Source organism: Suillus subalutaceus (genome assembly GCF_016647625.1).
Source record: "Suillus subalutaceus strain FC151 chromosome Unknown DFJ58scaffold_117, whole genome shotgun sequence".
Lineage (NCBI taxonomy): Eukaryota > Fungi > Basidiomycota > Agaricomycetes > Boletales > Suillaceae > Suillus > Suillus subalutaceus.
In genome coordinates, this window is record NW_024540366.1 from 77,202 (window position 1) to 94,097 (window position 16,896).

Below are 16,896 nucleotides of genomic sequence, written 5' to 3' on the forward strand. Positions count from 1 at the left end.
TCGAATACAAAACTTCAAAAGACTTCCCAACTCTGTCATCCTCAGCACTCTTCACTCCAAATATGGCATGCTGCCGCCGGTTGCCCCAGATTTATGCAAGCGGACTATCCCTGCATATGCACTTTTTAATGTACCTTTGGTCTTCAGCATGGATGCGGGGGATACAGGGACGAATCGAGGCCCTGCTCCAGGCCTTGCTCTTTCACCTTATCGATTGGTCTCCACGAGTGTGAATGTACCTTGGTACCTGGCTAAATCCAACATTCATCTGTTCCGCCCGAGTCTCACTCCACAGATCAGTTGGCTGATCGGGCCGCAACTTTGGCATCGCACACTAACAAGGAGCATATAATAAATTTCTTGTAAGTCGTGATAGAGCTTGCCCATATCTGATCAAGCACGGATCTTGTACACACCTATCGACACAGCTGCATGGGACTCATCACGAATGTCCTATCTGAAGTATGTACCTTGGATCTGTGTCCGATTCTTTCTCACACACTAGGGTTAGGAATAAGAATTCCTAGTTCAGAAGGCTATTCTATCCTGTTCTCTCCTTGTTCCAGGAAAAACCTACTAGTATGGACATGAAAAAGTCTACGTCACTCTAGTAAGTCTATTGCCGCTTAACCTCGCATGGCTCAGGTGTGTCACTTTCAGGATCCGCACTGTCGTGCTGACACCGCTTCTGTTCGCATACCCCAAACCTATCTGGATTCTTGTTCAGCTAGGTTGCTTCTGCAGACAAATACATGGCATGTACATACAAGGAAAGCACTTTGAAAGCACTCGGATTGGATCGTACTCGTTACAGCAAGTCACTTGACCAGAGTCCTGGAACTTCGCTCAGTTCAGGTTGTGAATCCTCTTATCTGCGTTAGGTTGTACATGCGGCCAGACCAGCTGATATTCCGCGGTCAAGGGTTCATCTCCACAACGAGGTAAGCACCGAGCGTCTCCTATAATTGCTTATCGTGATGTCCACTTTTTTGCCGCCCTAGTCCATCTAGTATCTATCGAACTCCCTTGGCTTCGACGACCCCAGTCGTAGTCGGGTTTGCTCCGCCAGAGAGAATGCTGACCTGTCTGCATATGACATTAAATCGGTATAATACCCGTATTACCAACAATTGCTTTACATGCTCAAAGTCATCTTTGTCGTTAGTGGATATGTATGGACGTTCAAGAGTCAGCAGCACCAGCGTGTCGGTTGGCCCCGACCATTTCTAAATATTATCAAATAGATCAATGGAACAATCCGCATTCGGGTCCGTCGCGATCATAACCACTCATTTCCGTCGAGGTGCTGTCATGGACATGCGCTCATAATCGTTCCGTGCGGCATATCGTCACCAATGTCGCCGCCAGCGTATAATATCGGGAGCGCATTTTAATAACACGTAACTGCTCAGCAGACCACACCTTTTTGTACTTGAATGAAATGAGATGACCTCCCGGATGGGCGAAATACATAATGCAGAAGAGTTATTGGAAATCAATTTGGAAATTGTTCTGTCCAGCATGTGGGGATTAGCACAAATCGTGACTGTATATCATGGCAGAGCGTCTGGTTTGTGTTTACTGTTGAAGAAGTCGGAATTCGGAGATAATTGTAGCCTAGAGTCGTGTTTTATGCATCTATGTTCGGCACCGTAAACTCGAGGAATAGAAGACGGTCAGTCGGATTGATGCGCAACAACATCAATTCTCGCAAAGCTTCACAACCAACCTTGTCGTGAAATTTAAATAGAGCGTCGGGCACCGGTGATCCGAGTCTTCAATACAAAGTGGGGCGGCGATGCTTACGTCACTGGGGAATATCGCTGTCTACCATGTCAAACACGAAGAAGTGACATATCATGTCAGGTGAATATGTCATCTTATCAAAGTTCGTGGACGTTATATCAGGTAAGAACTTTGATGTATTTCGGAGCACTCAAGCCAAGCACTCATTAATAGGTGGAAAGCACTCGGTTATGACTAAAAAGTAACAACATTGTTCCCGGAGTTATCACGAAAACGAGGCGTCAAAATACTGTCTTCCTTCTATACGGTTCGACTAAGGGAGACTAGCGTCAAAATTATTTCGGCTTTGCTGGACCATCAAATGTCCGGGAATTCCAAGAGCTCTTACAGCGCCGGGAAGTTCTGTCCACGCTCCTTCCCCCTTCCCACAATTTGCGCGGACTTCCGTGTTATCTTCCAAAATAAGAATTACAATGTATTTTGTAAAAAAGTCTCGCCTACAGGCTAGAGTAAAGATGGGAAGGCGGATCATCTACCTTGGTCAGGCTGAAAATGCCCCGTAAGCTCTCACGTTCAGACACACCAAAAGACCTCCAACGTCCGACAAAGGAACGTCTGTTATGGATGTAACCTTCAAAGATCCATGTCCCACGTCCTTCGTCACCCGAGTATTTCTGCACGAACCATACGTCATGACAATGTGAAAAATCTGTGGAGCCAAGGAGGACTAACTGGTTTTCTCGTCAGAGTGACAAGTCCGTCAGATAAGCGGATCCTTCCAAAGAAGATAAATGCACCCCAGGTGGCTTCCAACCTGCGTGGAGTCTAAACAAGTGCGTGAACAATCTGAAAACCCTTTGATAACGAAATACTCACTTCGCCAGTAATCACGACATCCAGGGCATGCCGTGGGTCCCTGTAGTTCTCGGAGGTATCGGTTGGGCGAAAAAGTTCATATCGATGTTTCGATGTTCCTGTGGCGTCCGAAAATTCATTTGCTGTCTGCATGACAGTCGTGTCACCGACAGTGGAGCACAGTGAGAACCACACGCACAGTGACTCCTTCGCAATCATTCATGAATAAATGTTTGAACGCTGACTCTCCGAAATCGCCATTCCGCGGAACACTGGCCAATGGCATGCATGGTGTGAAGCAGATGTGTTCCTCAAGCCGGCATTGGATAGGATGTCTGGACACGAAATCTGGCGAAACCGTGGGATCCGATTTCTGGGAAGGACATTGACAGAACGATGTCGGTGATGTCTGTGGAGGTTTTAGTCGAGTGCTTGAAGCCATTGACCATCGCCTACCCTGTGAAATCCATCATCGATTAGGACTAATCAATGACATCTAGCACTCACATGTATGTACCTTCCCAAGTTCCACTTAGTAACCCAATGCACGACCGAAGTTCCCAAGTGTCATCCGGTAAGCCCAGGCGATGGGCAATACGATAGAACTCTTCATCATGAGCGAGACTTCTTGATGCCCGCATCTTCCTTCCTGTACGATCCGCGAAGGGTTCACGGGAGGGGTTTTGATGACCCGAATCAGCGACAAGGGGCGTCCTTCTTCTTGTGATGGCAAAGAAGTCTTCTATAGTAGGTCCATCGTGTTCCGTGGGGCGCGCGACCACTTGAGTTTGCGGCAAATGTTTAGGCACTTGGAGAGCAATCGCCTCCTTCAGTGCGAAAGTTAGGAAAATTGAAGCAGAAAGAAGGCTGGGAGCGGTTAACGTGTATTCCCTAGTGTAGATGGAGGAGTCGAGTGCCCGGTACTTATTTTCAACGCAAGCGCCGGGGATCATTTCTGGTGCTCGGTTATCGAACCCGTCAAATGATAAAGAGCATCGTCTCATCCCGCTGTTCACATTGAACGAAAGAACCTAAAATGATGTCAGTGTCGGTTTAATGTGGGCGCGATCACTTCATCACATTATTTGACGACCCTGTGACAAAAGGCCTTAGTTCCGAAAGGGTTTGACTGCGTTCCTCCGACGGCATATCGGTAATAAACTCTGGACGATGCATTAAATCAGGAACGTCTATATACTAGAAAAGTGCGCAATAGCCTCACTGTGAGACCAAACCAAACATGCGACAGATATAGCTAATGCGCGAGCCGTGTCGTCACGAAGAACCCCTTGCTGGCGTTTCAACAGCATACGTATATATTGCGCGATGCCGGCAGAGTGAAGTTGAGATTCGTTCATCCCATCGCTCTCCAACAGCATTAGGTAGATCATCCAGAGGTCGGGAAGGATGTGATCGGCAACATGGCGATGCCGGATACGTCGAAGTACTGCACATCGACGCTGTAACTCCAATGCCAGGTTCGTAGTCGTAGGGGATGCTAGTTTGCTGCGACGGAGATGAGCGACTAAATCAAATCTACTACGAAACACCCGCGCATAAAGCTGGGGGCAAGATTTCAGAGAGAGGGCGTCATGTAGATTGCGACTACATAAAAGTAGTTGAAGAACAGCACCGAGGCCGGTGAATGGTGCGGAAGCAACAGTGAAGAAAGCTATCTGGGATAGAACATCGACAGGGATTGATTCGAGGTGAGGAAGCATCATACTTTGTGTAGAATCATAACTGCAAGCGCCTTTTAAACTAAAAATCAGGTGAGTGGCGGAGTGCCGTTCGAGCAATGGGATCGCCGCGCGAACTAAGCGGAGGTTTACTTTCTCATTGAGAAAATTGAAACGTCTGAAAGAGAGGTAAACATGCGTTCTCCAGATCAGATCTTGATTGTAATCGTGGCTACGTACCCGTGTGCCTGGTCGAATTCATATATCCGTCTTCACAACAAGTGCTATCGGAAGCGCACCGTAATTCTTGGCCAAATATTTTCCACATCCAGCACGGGGCAATATATGTGGCGTTGACTGCGCAACTGCTGTCCTAGTGGTCATCGCCCAAACTAGTACTGCTGGATCAGGGACGGCCGCCAAAGTTGAACGTGTAGCATCACTTCAAATTTGGGTGAAAAACAAGAAGCCGGATAGCTTCTGCTGTCGCAGTAAATGACTGCTCAGTACTCAGTCGATCCATTGTATTTTGTTGAAACATCCTTCGAGCTTCCAGCATCTGACACGAGGACAAGAGAGCCTCATAGAGAGCGTCGCTGCCAAAGCAACTTCCCCAAGCACGGAGATGAATGATTCAGAATCGTTGTCAGATGGCAACAGGCGTTCCGAGCATTGAACTACTCCGATGGAGCATTGGCATTATGATAACGGTGAAAGGGCGGTGGCAAAACGCATTTCCTAAGATGCGCCGAGAAAGGCAACATAGGTTTTCGCACCGCTTTGTGCATTCCCCATCCGCTTGAAGTTAACCTTGTCCACTGACCAATCTAGCGCGACAACAACTCACAAAATTGTGCGTGGGTGAAGCGAAATGTGAACCCGCGCGTTGCCTGCGCACTGTGCGCAGCAACTATTTCTCCTCTGTATGTAAATGACTTGGAATTCACAATCAATGTTGTTGATGTGCGTTTTGTGCATGTGGCAAGGTAATACTGTGCAACGATCAAGCCAACTTATCACACAGTTGGGACTTCGTCTTGCAAGGAGCATCTGATGTGCGTCCATTTAATTGTTGCTTACCAGACAACACTAGCACATTCGTCACGCACATTAACAATGATTGTACAAAACTTTCTCATTTCCTATTATGATGCTTCTTAACACAGCTTACAAAATCTCGCGCTCATCAATACCCAGTATTATTACAGTTCTTTGGGGGAAAGTTAGATGCAAATCGCTGTGAAAGATACAGGAGGATGCTTACTCTGCATGGCAGCAATGTCGGAACTCTGGACGTAGTCATCAAATTCAGCGAGCTTCTCCTGTAGATCATCCAAGGAAACGAGTTCGTCCTCTGTTCATAAAAGTCATGATCCCTTCATCGATACGATAAGGAATGATGACTCACCAACAACCACGGTGATTTGGAGCTTCTTGATGCCATAGCCGACAGCGACTAGTTTGCTAGCACCCCAAACAAGACCTTCCTGCTCAATGGAACGTACAGAGTCCTCGAGTGCTTGCATGTCGGTTTCGTCATCCCAAGGCTTAACCTCCAAGGTCACAACAGACTATTTGGAGGCGGTCACTATAAGCACTACAATATCAAGCAAGCGAAGAGACCGACCTTTGCAGCTGCTTTGGGTTTATTAGCTTTCTTCGCATTGTAGGCGGCAACACGCTCTGCTTTGAGCCTCTCTGCCTCTGCGTCATCTTCTTCGTCGTCGTCACCGAAGAGATCAACTTCGTCTTCATCAGCGGCGGCAGCAGGAGCCGATGCCGATTGAACGAAAGCCTGTCCAGCAGTGCTTGTGCCAGGCAAAGCTGCATGCTCCGCAGCATAAGATTTGATATGGGAGTACCATCTGGCAGAGTGCGGGTACTTCGATGGCTCCGGTGCCGTGAGCAAGTTGTAAACGTGAACGTCTGCTTGAGAGGGCGTGTACCTGGAGTCGAGATTTAGCTAGATCTAATGAAATAACGAGCCAAAGAATCAGAAGGCTAGGTATAAAATTATCGGCATATCTGAGCAGCGGTGTCTAGTCGCTTCTTGGAAACACGGACCATAGCATAGTGATCATCGTGAAAAAAGGTTGAAGCATGGAAAATAACTCACCCCTCGATGTAAGACCTGGTAGTTAGGTGTTGCTCAAGGGCGTTCAAGTTCAAAGACATCTTGATCGTAAAGACTGCAGCGATGGATGGAGCGGTGGTTGAGTTGATCAGATCGAAAAATTTAAATTTTCTTTGAGATACCTCTTTAGGGCCGGCCCACTCGTCGAACAGGCAAGTCCAACGTATAGCATGACTCGTACTCGTACTAAACGATTCTCTCGGCGTTGTTACGCTTACCCTGCGGGCTCTACAAGCTATCGTTGGTGATCTATCGAATGCGAAGCTGACGATACCCGGACCAGCAGTTAACCCGAAGTGATTTTCCGCATGAGGTTGCAGCTTGTTGACCTCTCCCGACTTTCACCAGTGGTGCTGCGCAAGCGCTGATTATTTGTACGTGTTGTTTGTATTCCCATCGTGTGTGATGCAATTGACAACTTGTTGAATACGATACCCCTGTATTTCACAGAGCTAAACCCTTTCGCCATATCAGAAACACCCTTGCCTCTTGGCTTCCCGTGCATTAATGCATGGACGTATTTTTGGCATAGACAAAATGCACGCGGAGAATCAATCCCATTGGTTCAACTGTGTGACTTTCATTTATGCTTTTCAAATGGTTTTTCTTTTCCATAGTGACATGGAGCCTGGGCCATTCTACGACATTGTTGTCGTGCATTATTCCCGATCGCACGTGGATACTAGTGAAATATGCTGCACAATGATATGACCCGCAAGCTCCTATTAGCGACTGATTGGCCCAGCTGGTCGAGTTGCCTTGGTGCTGAAGCCTATCTCAAGACGATATGACGCTATTAATTTGCCTGAGTGACGAAACCAATGACAAAAGGCAAGTGATTATTACTCCTCTTATGAAGTCTTTACTCATTTCATGCAATGGGTAGTATAATTGCACGGCGGAAAAGCTTGCCCCATATGCAAAGCAGCTGAACTGCCATCCTAGACTTGGACAATTATGCTGTTGATTCTTCCGTGAGTACTTGCCAAGGCAATGACGGTTACTCATATCGTATGCCAGAACAGGCAAGATCAATTGACAATGTTAGTGACGATGCCACACAGGACCCTTAACTGTCCGAATTCTCTATCCGTCTCGGTTCTTGAGTCGGAAATTGATTATTCTTTTATGGAACTTCGCTTGATCTCGATATCTTAGCCCCACAAGACCTAGTCTGAGTGAGAACACGACATGCATACCCCCTACGAATGAAATAAATAGGTCTTCGTCCTGGTCTTGCAGAAGGGCCGTCTTCCGCGCGATGAGGCCTTCGTCATTTTGATATCGACATTTCTCGCCTAAGACTCGCATGCTATGCGCTTCCGTCGTTCCTCGGGTATTCGTGTGATGCGGCCGTCGGGCTATATGTCTATGCATTCCGCTACTCGTATCCGTTCTTGACGCTTATTACATCCTCACACTTCGATCACACTGATTCCCAATGGTTTTGATGGTGCAATGGTGCGAATGCCATTATATTTATTATGAGATCAAGGGTTCGCAAGCAGTTTGATGCGTGTTCACTAACAATGGTTCGGCGTTCTATACGATCGTCCGTAGCAATTGAAAGCTGCGGTCACCGGCCGTGGGCGTCGCGATCATACTGCAAAATTGCCTTGTTCTCGCCTCATGAACGTGGATATGGTTAATGTCTCCAACCCATGTTCCTTTAAGCGCGACGTATTGCTCCACCTCATGTTACTCTGGAGTGCTTGCCTAACGACCGTCAAATAACATTTGCTGTACTTATAACTAGTACATGAGAATTGAATGTAGTGTGGAACGTGTGGATGCCGTCAAGGCCGCCTGCGTGCATTCGGGCACAATCTGTTGTGATTCACGCTCGACGAGCATTGGTCGAACGGCCACTCTTGTCGTCTTGGGTTCTGCCTAATGTATATAAGCGGATATATAAGGCTAAGGTCCAGCTGTCATTGCGATGTAAAGTGCCAGTGGTGTCGCGCGGATTTCCGAAATCGTCTGAACTGGACTAGCGTCGGGATTACATCACTTGAATCCTGGAAAGGATACAATGACTATCTGACCTTTGCAGGGAGTCGTGTGAATGATTGGGCTTTGACGTCTGCATGCTTGCAAGGGTCTATTCATTCAATATTCATGAGACCAGGTAGCGTGTGAAGGGTGGCAAGGACGGTCAATATTGTAGTTGGCGAGTTATGAGAGGCTGATATAAGCACAAAGCAGCAGGTCATCGGATCTGACATGAGAATCGCAGGGTGTTGATACGATAAACACTTTCGTAAACCGCACGTTAAGGAGTACTTCTGCATTCTAGATCTTGGGAGATCCTGTAGACAGCATTCGCAGTTTTCTATTGGTGCTTCTCCTTACCTATAAGATAAATTACTCGAATAAGCGTAGTATTAAGCCTATCAGTGCGGGGAGCTTCATGCACATGAAGGCGCAGAAACGCCAAGTTATCACCTCGGAATTTGGCGATACGTATGGTTGGCGTATCAATGAAGAGATCATGCCATTTGACGCGCGATTACCAGATGACAGCTATCGCAAACCTGCTCGGACCAGAACTTCTTATCCGGAACTGCGGCGGAAGCATGTTGCATGTGCGCTGTCGGAAAGTCGAGAATTGCACTAAGGCTTGGGCCAAAACCTTGCGTCGTGACCCTGCAATGTTGGTAGTCACGAATACTCGAAATAGTCCTAGGGGAAAGGCCCTGTTATGGAATATAAAGGTGACATCTCAACAAGGAACAGAAAAGGAAGGCGGCCAGACTCACAGCCACGGTCGTGAACGTCGTCAATAAGTAATGCGTGTTGATGAAGCGTCGCAAGAACGGAAGGGTTAATCATATCCAGCCAGGTCTGGATGGATTCCGGGCATCACCATAGTCTTATGTGCAACTTCTTCGTGAGATAAAACTCCAGTAACGATGGACCCTTCAGCTGGAGATATTGTTTGGCGGTGACCATGTATAGGCATCAAGAAGTCCTGGCGCAAGTGTCGATGCTTTCAAGTTTGTGGGAATGATAGCGTATCTCACCTTCAGGACAAGATATTACTCTTGCGAGTTTTGCTTCATATGACGTGAGAGCAGTGCGTATGAATGCGATGTTTCTTTAAGCAATGGTCGCAGAATACATCGATGAGAACTCCACCGGTGTCCATGCACTTAATGTGGAATATATATCGATGCAGTATCATACGCCCAGTTGGGTTCCGCAACCTTTACTGGCTGGTAGTATCATAGTACTTGCACTTCTGCAGGGGCACTGACAGGAAGACGTTCAGAATGCGGTAGAGAATGCATTTGTTGCATGGAGCTGGGGAAGTGATGGGGTGTGGAAAACCAGATAACAATTGGGGCCTGACTTACTAGTGTAAGAGAGCACAAGGAGGTGCCCAGAAGTTGCGGAACGATGACCGATCAAAGAACAGGATATTCTATGCAATTAGTGATCAGCCGCGGCGTAGCTAGCTATAGAAGATTAACATTGCACATAGTAAGTCATACAGATGGTCCCATGCATATACAACTAAGACGCGTCTTCGAACCGAGTCACGGGACATGTCAGCCCCGTGATTAGAGGGCTTTTAGCCTTGTTGGAGGACGGCTTGTCGAACGCATTATACTTATTCCATGAGTTAATAATACCTGAGGCCTGAGGGCCTCAAAAAAACTTCAAACTAATTGGGCTGAATTAAAAGGCCTGATATACTTATATGCAACTTCCTGTGACCTGAAGGCCTAGGCTAGAATCGACATCGCGTAATTAAAGTTCGTGCGCCGACTAAAACGCGCTCTAACGTTTCAATTACAGCGTGAGGTCAATCACCCAAGTAACTTGTTCCTTTTGCTACCTATAGCTTATCTCCAAATGCGGTTCTGGAAATCGAGAACTTCAAACGGCCGCCTGCACCAAAAGTAGTGTGTATTACCGTGTATTATCGCACATTGTACTAAGAGCTCACTCTGTCACTGAGACGATGTGTGTGTAAATTACATCTTCACCACACAAGGTGCGCGGAGCTCAATTTGATGGAAGCGAAGGTCCTGTCCACTAAGTACTAAACCCCCATGGGGGGAACCCATGTTCACTAAGCATAGTGCAACAACGGCTTGACAGGTGCTTCCAGGATTCTACAGATTCGAGATCCTTCGGAACTTGGGCTACCCTTCGCACAAGGGATATTCCAGGCCTGAGGTACAGACAAAATGGTTTCTACTGATTTGGACGCAAAACGCCACGTTATTTGGGCACGGCGCCACTGTTATGGGTCCGAAAAGGCGTGAGGTAAGCTGTTTGTTCCGCCGCTTGAGCAATTACGCTTACCAATGTGCCATGCTCGTATGCTCATATTTCCGCCTTTCCAAGTCGTCGCCTTTCGATCATTCCACGTGCTTGTCTTTCGCTTGCCATGTTACTTATTGGCAAGTCCTGTAGGAGCTATCTTGGCCATAGATCAGACATCAGTCGAAAGAGATTTGACGACATCTTGTTGGACATAACAGAGAGCGGCCTCTTTCTATCTCTGATACCGTAGGGTTGGAAAGGGTACGGAGTCCGCGATATTCACCGACAGAAAATTTGTTCCTACCGTATGGAGACATTAGTAAGTCCACTCTAGTCAAAAGGTTTTCAGCCTAATAACTGATACTATTTTATCGGATGAAGTACCCGAGACGATGGCGCTTACTACTAGTAGCGCGCCTCGCCAGGATGTCCACCCCATGACATGAATAAGCATGCTGCGCATACCGTGATCTCTTTTTGTGTGGTGTAACCTGTGTACGTTCTTCATCACCAGTAGGGTTTATTCAGATGTCGAAGGTTTGATCTGAGATTCGTTTTTCCTGTTTAGGTAATATGCGATTACATTCCGGATATCACCGGTGAGTTGTTTGAGTCTTTTAAATGAGCGGTTTACTTTCGCTTTCCAATGATATCCGCGACCGTACTATAGCTTCTTCACGGAGCGGGCTTACGATCTTGTTCACGTGAGAATCCCATGCCAATCTATACCCTTCCAAGCAATGATTCGCAAGTCGCCGTTTCACTGAAAAGCAAAGTCATTCCTCGAGCTTCGTCCCTCCTCGAGCATGCTTGCTTCTCTTATCACGACTCCTGCTGAGCTTTTAGAACAAATTGTTATAATCGCAGCTCACCAGCATCGCCAAGGCCCTCCAAGTGTCTTGCGTTCCCTACGATTAACGTGCCGCATGTCTAACAATGCCCTTTCACCTGAATCAAACTCATATCTGTACCTGATGTTATTCAAGGATAGATTTTCTCCTTGGCGGGATTTTCCGGGCGGTCAGCTCACAGTCGACAACATAGAACATGAACTGAGGAAACGTTTTCGAGCACTCCAGTGCATTCGGCGAGGCGATGTTACTGATCCTGACATTCTGGAGTCCCTCTCCACCATTTATATTATGATGCTGGAGGATGATGGTCGGAACTGGGACCAGTTGCTTTGGGCTCAGCTTCCTGTTTTCATAACGCGCTTCCTTAGGGAACGCTTAATGGTGGGTGCAGAGACCAATAACGGCTGGCCCACAGAGAATGAGGTCAATGTCTTGGCCGTTTCCATCTTCTGGTTGATGTCCTGTTCAGGTTAGCCGTTTTCATTTACCTGCATCCGTGATTATCACGCCTCTGCAGAGTCTATACGTGATGAAACCGATGAACTCAGGAGAGAGTTCGTGCAACTGCTATCACCATACTCCTTTGCTGGGTTTCGAGTTCGTTCTCTATTGATTATGCTTGCTATGCTCTCACAACGCATTTCCTAGTATCCATGTTTCTCTGGGCTGGAGTACGATCTCTGTCCTTCAAAAAATTCTCCTAAGACTGTTGCTACATCTGCTCACGGGGAATATTTTCCCATTCGTCCAGTTTCAACTACCATATGCTACTTTGGGCGACCAATACCGTTCAACCTTCCACCGCTTGCTCCATACGCTATTCTCGTTCACTTCTCTCGTTTGGAGACACGCCCTCTTATGATCCCTCCACACCTACCAGAGACTCAAGCAGAAGCTGTCGCAAACGGTATTTCAGGGCCTACAAAAGAGGACATAGTATACTTCAATACTCGTTGCAAGACTCACTTTCCGGACACGATATACGGCAACCGCTTCGACACTCTGCGTAAGAGCCGGCGTCATGATCCAGATTGGACGCGTTGCATTCGTGATCCCCTCTATCGCTCTCCTTCTTCCTTACCTGGACAGTATATCCCTGGCACAATTTCCGGTCGCTGGCAGGGGTCTTTCATCGTTGAGTTTTTGCACCTGTTCATCCCTCACGTGGGCTGATATAAATAGGCCCCATATTATAATATCTACAAGGATATGCTGTCATCTTCCTCTGCTCCGTTACCTTTTCCAACGTTTGGCAGATTCCCTCTTTATGTTACATTCAGAGAGCTTTACTGTTACTCTCCATCAATTCCTCTCCCCTTGAGAGGCAATGAAGGCGCGTTTGAAAATGCTTTTTTGCCAATCGGTTGTCGGTGGCACGAGACTGAGGTTAGTCTTGTCATTAGTTCCAGAGCAAAGGTTGATATTTTCAACAGGCAGGGATTGAATTTACTGGAGAAAACGCGTCGTTCAAGTCTTATTATTCTCCGCCGAGGCAAGAGCATGTCGAAATTGGCTTTGTTGGAGGCACTACTGGCAATTCGAAGCCAAGTGTGCATGGTGCTTTTGATGTCATCATCACAGGAGTGGTATGTGCCATAGAAACCTTCCTGTCCCATATCTAATTTTTTCAACAGACGGAGGATCGCTACGCAGCTGCTTGGGGTGGCTACCGTTACATAGGACGGATACGACCCTCGGATGGTTTAATCGTTCTGCTCCGTGAACCAGTAAGGAACGCTATTCTGCTATCTTTTCCACGCTCAATCGGTATGTAGCTGGACCCTCAGATGGTTGAGCTTGGACGAGCGTTATTCAGAGGCTACAGTGCGTTAATTCGATGCAAATAACTGTTGTGTACGCTGACAAGATTGCGTTAGTTATCTCCTCTCGCAACTTTGTGGGTCGCTGGAGATGTATGTCTGGCGGCGTTCGTCCCCCTGAATGGGAGTCAATATTCAGTTTGTGCAAAGATATGTCATGGGAATAGCTGTCACATTGATATAACCTACTATCTTTGGCCCGGAAATGGTCCAGAGTTGCAAAATGTCTTCCAGCAGCCTCAACACTTGTCCTCTACCCTCACTATTTGGCGCTTCGGTGCTTCTTATGCAGAGAATGATGACGCTATCTTTTTAAAAACCATGGAAATGCGTTTCCTATGGTAATCAGCCCCTCCTCAATTCAAGCGAATAAAAAAAATTGCCGATTTTCCTATACATTCACACATACATCTAAATAGACCTGACGGTTTCTCTATGCAACTCTATTTTGCATGTCTTTTGCATATTTGGACCGGCATGCCTTTGGCACCACACTTCGCGGATTTGACACAAATGTTATTACTCAGTATTGGGGTATAAATATTCCCCGTCTACCTATGTAGTTAAATTATTTTAATAATGCAACAATATTGCTGTTGCGTTAAACGCTATTGAAACGGCAAGCAGTAAAAAGTTTTGCGACTACCCTGCCAATGTGACTCGATTTGCATGTGTATAATACCTATTAGTATGAATACATGCCGAGTTCTTGGGTTCACTTCACCTGCCAAGGCAAGGACTGGTGAGTATGATAGTCCGACGGCGGCCCGGCCGCGGGACAGTACTAGTATTATTGGTACACAGTATTTCTTAAGCAATCTTCACTCACTGCACTACCACGACCAACATCATGTCTACTCAAGCCGTCGCGTTCGATTGGCTCCCTCAGGAAGTGATGGAGAATATTGCTTTCTTCGCAGCAACCACGACAGATGTAGGACCTCCCGATCTGCTCCCTCTACTTCTAAGCTGCAGGAGCGTATACCGTGCTCTATCATTCGAGACAAATCTACATCTTTGCGCGCGCATATTTGAGTATAAATTCGATCTTAGTGCCGCCGTTCGCCGTCTGGGCCCGCAGGTCGCCACACCTGATATCTTATCGAAGGAGTTGCGCAAACGATTTGTTTGCCTGAAGCGGATACGGGCGCGGACGGATTCCCAAATACGCGCACCAGATACTATGTCGAATTCGCCGATCATTAGCGAGTTGCTTTGGCTTGCCTACCTAATGATGCTTGAAAATGACGGAAAGAATGTCAAGCAACTGAGGGAGTACGCAGGAATAGAGCGATGGTTGATGGAGTATTGGTTCGATGACGAGGGTGCATCGCTCGCCTCGAAGACCCTCTTGGAAGATGTGTGGCCGCTCAATAATGAGCACAATTCTCTGGCAATGTGGTTGTTTTGGTTGTTTCTCAGACCCGGTGCGTCGTATGGGTCATCTCCACTCCTGTACTGCAGTATAACCCTCGTTTCACAGACCGTTTCCAGCGTACCGAAAGGAACTATCGGACTTTTGCAACCGTTTTGAAACCGACTGCTTTAGCAGCCAACAAGGTATGTCCTTATTTCTACCTTCATGCATCTGCTGATAATCCAAGTATAATATATGTCACGCCCCATGGGAGGACTTTGTCCCCAGGTCCTGTCTGCTTGAGCCTACGTGCATAAATCACTATTCTAATTCATATCAACTGACTCCACCGACTATGGCTATTCCTGCAATCCTCTCTTACCTCAGCTTGGTGGGTCCCCTTTTAGGTCCAGCAAGGGTTGTCTACAAAGGACCACATACACCGAACAGTTTTCCATTCTCTCTGAATCAGAGTCTTGAGTGGGAAGCTGATTGGCAGAGGTGCATGAATCTCGCTGAAAATCCTCTCGCCAATCAATTCTCGGGTGCATATAAAGTCGGCAGTATACAAGGTGTGTGGGAAGGTGTCTTTACGGTAGGTTAATTCATAGCGCGAGCCTGAAACCCTCCATTAAACAAGCTCCCCTTAGTACACAGAATTCACTACCTATGCTGCGCTTCTGTCTGGACGCTCCCCTTCAATCCTTCATAATTGTATGGTTGCGCAGCATCGTCAAACATGGAAGTTACGAGAGTATCACTTAATTGTATCAAGGGGCGCTGATGGCATTGCCGACGGCGTAAAATCACCGTCGCTGAGCTCGGGTGATCCGCTCAAGGCGTTTTTTTCCGTCTGGCATCCGCATTCACGAGCACGCAGGCGGTGCGGAGGTACACGAGCCTGGGAAAATGGCTCCACTTTCTTACAGCCAGCCGTCGGCTTGTGGCGAGGAAGCCGAGGGCTTCAAGTGCCCCGAGGTTCAAGATATTATTGTCGTAGGAGAGGTCATTAATGATTTACTTATCTTAAACTGTTCTCATTTTTTGCCCAGGGTCATTCTGCTTGGGGTCAATTCAATGTCATTGGTAGGGTACGACCTTGCGACGGGTTTGTTAGTTTTTTGAAGGAATATGTACGTCTACTGAATTCATATAATGTGTCATGCATGAATTCCTCCTTTTATTAGGTCGAAGGCGATCGAGGACAATGGCTTTACCGGGGCTATCTGGTTGGTAGCATCAACGGGAGCCTCACTGGGCGCTGGCGAGACACGCTCAGTCTCCCCGGTGCCAACGGTTATGAGGGCTGTTTCGTGATGAGTAGGCGGAGATAACGGAATCATATACTGATTTCTGGATATAAATTCAGTTTACCGATATCCTTACTTCTATGCAAGTTTGAGCGAAACCAGAGCGTGTGCATCTCGCCTGGGCTAGTCTTACAACAAGGTTTGCCGGTCCGTGCAGGATTAGTCCGGCTGCTGAGTGACAGAACAAGGATCTTGGGTGAAAATACAGAAGGGGGTCTTATTAATGATTGATGGACGAGTAGGTAAAATATGATGTATGCACTGCAGATGGTGCGTATAGCATTAGTTAGATAGGTCTTAAAGTAGAGGGATTGAGGGCTGCGGCAGATTATCCAGGCAAGTAGTTTGAGGTCTAAGGCCGTATGAGAATGATGGGATCACTCGTGGATGTCTTGTCAAAGGTCATATGTCAACGTGCATTAAGTTATCAAGAATTCGTACTCACTGATCAGGGCTGAGACTTGGGTAGTATGCTACACAGACTGTTAGACAACGCTAGCGAGATTAGGAGCCTGAAATAGAGTAAGAATAAATGAGATAAATTAGACCGTCACATATATGACGAGTGGCGTGTTCCCGGTGGCATCGTATGACGAGTTTGAGATGTCGGCCATGGTGCGGAATCGAGGGTAGATCATCCTCGCCAGAGAAGTCTGTGCCTGGTACTAATTGTCAGCTGCGATGGTGCCCCCCTTGCAGAAGGTGACTGCGTGAATAAGAAATAAACATCAGAAGTACAAGACGACCAGGGAAGACGTACTCAGCGGCGAGGACATTTGGAGCAAGGCAAGCTAGATTTGGCATCCTCCGATACTCGAGGAGATGGACAAGGTCGTCCACTCATACCCCTAGAGCAAGGCTCGAGT

General features: G+C 47.2%; 4 protein-coding genes across 4 annotated transcripts; 2 read left to right on the plus strand and 2 right to left on the minus strand.

The window, feature by feature from the left end:
- Positions 1–2,207: 2,207 nt before the first annotated feature.
- DFJ58DRAFT_56642 (uncharacterized protein) lies at positions 2,208–4,648 on the minus strand. Its single transcript, XM_041380810.1, has 8 exons — positions 4,521–4,648; positions 3,824–4,458; positions 3,682–3,764; positions 3,109–3,632; positions 2,801–3,053; positions 2,623–2,748; positions 2,479–2,571; positions 2,208–2,420 (listed from the first exon to the last, which is right to left on the minus strand). The coding sequence occupies exons 2-8, from the start codon at positions 4,323–4,325 to the stop codon at positions 2,244–2,246; spliced, it is 1,758 nt and encodes a 585-aa protein (XP_041239879.1). The 5' UTR covers positions 4,326–4,458; positions 4,521–4,648; the 3' UTR covers positions 2,208–2,243.
- Positions 4,649–5,253: 605 nt separating this feature from the next.
- Positions 5,254–6,611, minus strand: DFJ58DRAFT_56584 (uncharacterized protein). The gene is made up of 7 exons (XM_041380809.1): positions 6,537–6,611; positions 6,397–6,469; positions 5,908–6,226; positions 5,689–5,851; positions 5,545–5,634; positions 5,390–5,490; positions 5,254–5,330 (listed from the first exon to the last, which is right to left on the minus strand). The coding sequence occupies exons 2-6, from the start codon at positions 6,453–6,455 to the stop codon at positions 5,483–5,485; spliced, it is 639 nt and encodes a 212-aa protein (XP_041239880.1). The 5' UTR covers positions 6,456–6,469; positions 6,537–6,611; the 3' UTR covers positions 5,254–5,330; positions 5,390–5,482.
- A 4,749-nt stretch (positions 6,612–11,360) lies between these two features.
- DFJ58DRAFT_56735 (uncharacterized protein) lies at positions 11,361–13,668 on the plus strand. Its single transcript, XM_041380811.1, has 8 exons — positions 11,361–12,012; positions 12,061–12,140; positions 12,192–12,677; positions 12,726–12,929; positions 12,977–13,129; positions 13,178–13,270; positions 13,319–13,367; positions 13,421–13,668. The coding sequence occupies exons 1-8, from the start codon at positions 11,496–11,498 to the stop codon at positions 13,528–13,530; spliced, it is 1,692 nt and encodes a 563-aa protein (XP_041239881.1). The 5' UTR covers positions 11,361–11,495; the 3' UTR covers positions 13,531–13,668.
- Positions 13,669–14,182: 514 nt separating this feature from the next.
- On the plus strand, positions 14,183–16,216 carry DFJ58DRAFT_806425 (uncharacterized protein). The gene is made up of 7 exons (XM_041391174.1): positions 14,183–14,790; positions 14,847–14,923; positions 14,968–15,315; positions 15,371–15,531; positions 15,560–15,725; positions 15,773–15,853; positions 15,908–16,216. The coding sequence occupies exons 1-7, from the start codon at positions 14,214–14,216 to the stop codon at positions 16,052–16,054; spliced, it is 1,557 nt and encodes a 518-aa protein (XP_041239882.1). The 5' UTR covers positions 14,183–14,213; the 3' UTR covers positions 16,055–16,216.
- Positions 16,217–16,896: the final 680 nt, after the last annotated feature.